At 59.8% G+C, this 5,531-nt stretch overlaps 1 protein-coding gene across 1 annotated transcript; it reads right to left on the minus strand.

Moving 5' to 3' along the window:
* Positions 1 to 1,702: 1,702 nt before the first annotated feature.
* SP5 (Sp5 transcription factor) lies at positions 1,703 to 3,598 on the minus strand. Its single transcript, XM_007446350.1, has 2 exons — positions 3,548 to 3,598; positions 1,703 to 2,848 (listed from the first exon to the last, which is right to left on the minus strand). The coding sequence occupies exons 1-2, from the start codon at positions 3,596 to 3,598 to the stop codon at positions 1,703 to 1,705; spliced, it is 1,197 nt and encodes a 398-aa protein (XP_007446412.1).
* Positions 3,599 to 5,531: the final 1,933 nt, after the last annotated feature.

Raw genomic sequence — 5,531 nt, forward strand, 5'->3', positions numbered from 1 at the left:
CAGTAAGTCTCAAGCACAACCCTCCTGGTTTTTAAGAACTTACCCTTCAGTTTGACTTCAAACGAAAGGCAAGGTAACAGCAGTGTGTATACTGTGAAATCCTATCAATTTATATACACTTCTACTACCATGAAAAAATTATTCAGTTCGATTGAAATTTGGCATTAATGATGCCAGCCAGTTTAACATAGTAACAAAATTGAGAACAATTTCTTTTCTTTGCTAGTTCTAAATCAGAAGATGAAGGTTTTGGTTTCAAGTTAAAAAACTCACATATTAGAAAACATCCAGGAGTCAGCTGAGTTGCAAAAACACTTGTAAACTTCACATTTAAAACTTCACATTTTAGAGACAGGTGAGAAACCTAGATATGAGCATTCCTGGCTCCTCCCTGAGAAAATCTTAGTCTATTGCAGTGATTGAAAAAAATAAAGTCCCAAGACACCAAATGGAACTAAACTTCCAGGCCTAAGCAGAAATCCCTAAGAGGCTATTGTGAAACAAGACTGGTAAGACGGCCACAGCAAAAGGATTAAGAAGAAAACAAGCAAGACAAGGTTGTGTATCATGACGGGGCTGAAATACAGGAGAGCCGCTTCTTTCCCAAGCAAAGACCAACCTGATCAAGGGCCCCTCGTTACTCTGTAACTCTCCAAAATCTCATCTGTGAACAGATCCTCGAGATAGTAGTACCCCTGCAGACAGCAGCATAGCCGGCTGCCAGGAGGAAGCGCAGCTCGCCTGTGACCTCTGAGAGTTCCAACAAATGGAAAGCCACAGGCAGTTCGCCAGATAAAAAGATCGTGTATTGTATGTGCATCAGGTATCAACTTTTAAGAGAAGCCCGACAGTCTCTGGTCAAGTCCTAAGGCCGCGTGAGAAACTCAAGGTGGGACTGGAAAATCTTGCCCTAATCTCTTTACCACAAAACTGACCCTGCCCTCCTACTTTCTGCATCTTTGCACCCGACACACTTGCCCAGAACCTTCCAAACCAAAGAAGCCTCCGACAGAGGCAGCCTACAGGAGCCTTCAAATTCCCGGTGAAACCTGACAGCTTTGTAAAGCCTCCCGGAAGGAGAAAAGATCAAATGAGACCGGCTCAGCGGGGTCTTCCCGAGGTGACCCGGGAGTTAACGTATTTATTTTCACGCTGCAACTGCTGATTGCTTTACAGAGACATTTCATGCTGTAGCTCTGCATGGAGCTGAGGACAAAAGTAACACTTTAATTAATGTTATAATTATTATAATTATTCTTTAAGAAAGCTATTAAATAACCTGTACAAAGCCCGGCCCAGTCCTAGCAAAAAACCCAGCACTATTTCAAATCTCTCAAGGTTCTTCCGCTTTGATTTCAGCAGCGTTTCCTATATACAAAGGTCAGCCCAGGGCAGTCCCCCCAAACTGTAGGTCTCCCAGATGGTGGGAATGGTTCAGAGCCTGAAACTGCTCTTTCGTGACGCAGAGCTCTCAACCCTACCTCCCCTGCTCTTCCTGGGCACACGGTCCTTGTCCGCAGGCCGGCCAGGGAGCTGGAGGCCTGGCGTCGCTTTTGGGAGGCGGGCAAGCAGGAAGGGGCAAGCAAGTGCCTCTGTTGGGTCTCCTCTCGGCCGGCTGCCCACAGGCCACCGGAACCTCTCCGAAGAGGTGCTGGGTAGGGAGCCCGAGGCGGGAGAGGCATCGAGTCGCCCCCGGGTGGGCTTACAGGTCCCGCGGGTCCTCCCGCTTCACTCCGGCCTCAGCAACTTTGAGCTTCTTATTCTGGTGCGTCTTGACGTGCTTGGCGAGGTGGTCGCTGCGCATGAAGCGCTTGCCGCACTCGGGACAGGCGAAACGCTTCTCGCCCGTGTGAGTCCGCAGGTGCCGCTGCAGCTCGTCCGAGCGCGTGAAGCTCTTGCCGCAGAAGAGCCAGTTGCACACGAAGGGCCGCTCGCCCGTGTGCCAGCGCAGGTGCGCCTTCAGGTGCGACGTCTTGCCGTACACCTTGCCGCAGCCTGGCACGTGGCACACGTGCTGCTTCTTCTTGCCCGGCTCCGCCTCCGGGGCGCCGCCCGCCGCCTGGCAGTTGGGGCAGCGGCAGCGACGGCACCTCCTGGCCGTGGCCGCCAGGGGGGCCTTGGTTTGCAGCAGCGCAGCGATCTGACTCTGGTATTGCGCGAAGTCCGACGGGCCCAACACCAGGCCCCGCTGCAGCGCGGCTGCGGCGGCGGCGGCAGCGGCGGCCGCTGAGGCCGGGAAGCGGGGCGCGTGAGGCCCCCCCGCACAGGCGCCGGAGAGGCTGCCCCCCGGAACCCCCGAGGTTCCGGGACCGGTGCCGGCCTGCGGGATACTCCACCACGGGAGGTCGTCGGGGGCCGAGTTGGGGGACAGCTGGCGGCACGTGGGCGGCGGAGGCGGCGGGGGCGGCGGCAGCAAGTTGGAGTAGCCGGGCGGCAGCGCGGCCTGGGCCGCGTAGGGCACGTAGGCGGGCGCGCAGCTGGCGGGCAGCGCCGCCATGCTCGAGGGCAGCATCTTCACCGGTGAGAACTCGTAGGGGTACGAGGGGTCTGCAGGGGGTGTAAGCGGCAGCTCATGCGCCGCCCCGAAGGACGGCTGCAGGTGCGTTTTCTGCGGCGTCAGCCCCAGGCTGGGGTGCGGGGATGGCAGCGTGCCGGGTGAGTGCGCCGGCATGTCGGCGGTCCACGGGTGGAAGAGCCTGGAGGGCGAGCCCAGCGCGGGGTCGTAGGGCACCTGCAGGAAGTCCGGTGGCGCCGTAGCGCCCGGCTGGCCAATCCGGCTACAGGTGGCGGCTAGCAGCGCCAGGGGCGAATGCTTGCCCAGGTCTGGGGAGGCGCTGGGGGTGCGGTCCTGCATAGGCGGCGGCACGGGAGGGCGGAGAAGAGACAAAAGGTTAGCGCTCCAAGCGCGGTCTCCGGGCCGGCCCGCCACACCCACGCCAGCTATTATACCGCCGCCCCTCCCCCGTCCTGGGTGTCCCTCCCCCGCCACCGCACACCACGCACGCACCCACCAGTCCCGGGAAACTTTTGGTGCTTGCGCTACCTGGACGCGGAGCGCGGGAGCGCTTCCTGTGAAACTACTTGGTGCAAAGAGACGCCATCTAGCCTCAGAGGAAGGCAGGCACAAAGTGGGAGGGGAGAGAGATCCGACGGGCCACTCCCGGCTCCGCGGCCAGAAAGGGTCTGGAAACACCCAGAGCCCGGATGCCCATCCGCCTTCCCTCCCATCTTTTAAGCTCTCGTTTCCACGCTACTCTCGCGCTCTTCCTCCGCCCGCCCCAGGAGGGCCCAGCGCGGTGAGCTGGGACCGGTTCTCAGCCAGTCGCGCACCTCCGAACAACCCCTGGATACGCGCGTCCCTTCCCCAAACGCCACACTCTTGACACCAGGGTTCAGTGTGAAGTTGGTGTGGGCACCCCTAGGTCTCACTCCATTGGTATCCACCGAGCGGGATTCCCTTTGAAATCCAGGGTGCACAGAATATCAGGAAAGATCGAGACATGACCTTTCCCACCTTTCCCTCGCCCCCTCCGAGCCCAGCCCTGACCTGGAGGAAGGCCTGCAGCGAGTCGTTCCGGAGGACGGCCACGGCGGCCATGGCTATGGCTTGCGGGCCGTTGGCTGAGGAGCAGGGCGCTGCTGAGGCATGGAGACCCGAAGGCGAGGACGAAGGGCCGCCTTAGCGTCCCTCCCGGGCGCCGTCTCTGCGCGCCGGGGCCCTCCCCGCCCGCGCCCCTCGCCGCAACCCGCTCGCTCGCCCCGCGAGCGGTCTGAGCGCTTCAGGCTCACCTCCAAGAATTTGATAAGGACTTTGCTGGGCCGCCAGCCAGTCAGAGGGAAGATTTATGGCTTTGAAGTTTGCCGCTACCCAATCATCAAAGAATAGCGGCTCTTTCAGAAGCGAAAGCAAATCCTTTGAATCCACAAAGCTCCTATGGTGTGTTTGTTGGTCTGGATAAAAGAACTGATTATTAGGGGGGATGGGAAGGGAGGAGATAAAGGCGGGACAATTAATGAAGTAATCACTATGTGGGAAATGTATATACACAAATAATTGGATTTTCCTGATCAAAGGGGGCCTTGCCGCCTGGAGACCCGCGCTTGGGTTACTTGAGACACTCTATCCCCCTCTCCCGCCCCCCCTCCCTTGCAATTAAAGATTTGCGCCAAGGCAGCGCCCAAAGTGACAAAGTATCTTTGCTATCTCCGGAGAAATCTGCCTTCGGCTTCCAGGCGCGGGACTTGGAGACGAAGATGAGGGTAATTCTCTCCTCTCCGCCCCCGGTACTTACACACCCAGCACCCGGACAGCACAGGCACCGGCCCGAGCACGTCGTCAAGCCGAGCACACGTTGGACCCGAGGGAATTCCCGGGGCTGAACGTGTCACGCCCTGCGCCCCGCCCGCCTCATGCTCCCCCTTCCTCCCCCAGCCCAGCCCCGGCGGAGCGGTGAGCAGCCCTGGGACCCGGGGCGGGGCCGGGCGGCCGCCCAGGGCGACGGTGGGTGGCGCGCACGCTCCAGGGCCGCCCGCCTCTCTTGCGACGTTCCTGCTGGCGACCTGGAAGTTCTCGGGCCACAACTTTTGCAAATAGTGAGCCTGCGAAATACACCCGGGCCACGCTTACCCCCAAAGCTAAGCTTGGCGGGACACTCAGAGCAACTCGATGGGGAAATGTTTGGTGTCTTGTTCTCTCTCGGAGCAGGCAAGCTGACCGCTATTAAGCCCCACTGAAACCCACAGAGATGCTAGAAATTCCCACCGCGGCGCCAAGCCCGGCCAGGCAAGTGCGCACGCCTGCAAGCCGCACACACCTACAGAAAACTAACCGAAAAAAGTAAGGCGCGGTGGAGAAAGCCCGTAGCTGTTCTTGTTGAGCAAACCACAGGTAGTACGAGGGTGGCTCCCTGACCGGAAAGAAAAGTCAATAAAAACTGTTGTTCCCAGCACCTTTGTAAAGAAAAGAAATTTCTTCAGGCGCGGGCCGTGCTTCGCTGGGGTCAGGAAAACGCTCTCCAGAGTGTGGTCTCCCCAAACCCTCGCTGCCAGCCATGCCTGGCCCAGGAGGGACGGCAGGCCACCTGCCTTCCTCCGGCCCACGGCGCAAGACGCGTCCTGCGGGGGGAAGTACGGACACCCAGATCTCCTCACCCGGGAGAGCAGGAGGGGCGCCTCGGTGTCCTCACCGCGCTGGAGGGCATTAGGGGCCGGGAATGGCCTCTGAGGCCTCCAGCCGGCGGCCTCGCTCCGTGGAACGGCGCAGCAGAGTGGGCCGCCTGGGCTTGGCCAACCCCGCTCCACTTGCGGCGTCCGGGTACACCGCCTCCTCTCTGCGACGCGGCCGACCGGGCAGGGATCCTCTGAGCCAACTCGCGCCCAGGCTTCCTGCGTATGTTCCTCCCGGGTACCGCACAGGCGCCGGGACTGACATGGAGAGGTCGGATCAGGTGGTCCAACTCGCCGTGCGGCGCCAGCGGTTACGCCAACACCAAAAGGCTTCTGCTTCGGAGTCTGGGCTGTGTATTGGTGCC

Source organism: Lipotes vexillifer, unplaced genomic scaffold (genome assembly GCF_000442215.2).
Source record: "Lipotes vexillifer unplaced genomic scaffold, Lipotes_vexillifer_v1.1 scaffold2000, whole genome shotgun sequence".
NCBI classification, from domain to species: Eukaryota; Metazoa; Chordata; class Mammalia; order Artiodactyla; family Lipotidae; genus Lipotes; species Lipotes vexillifer.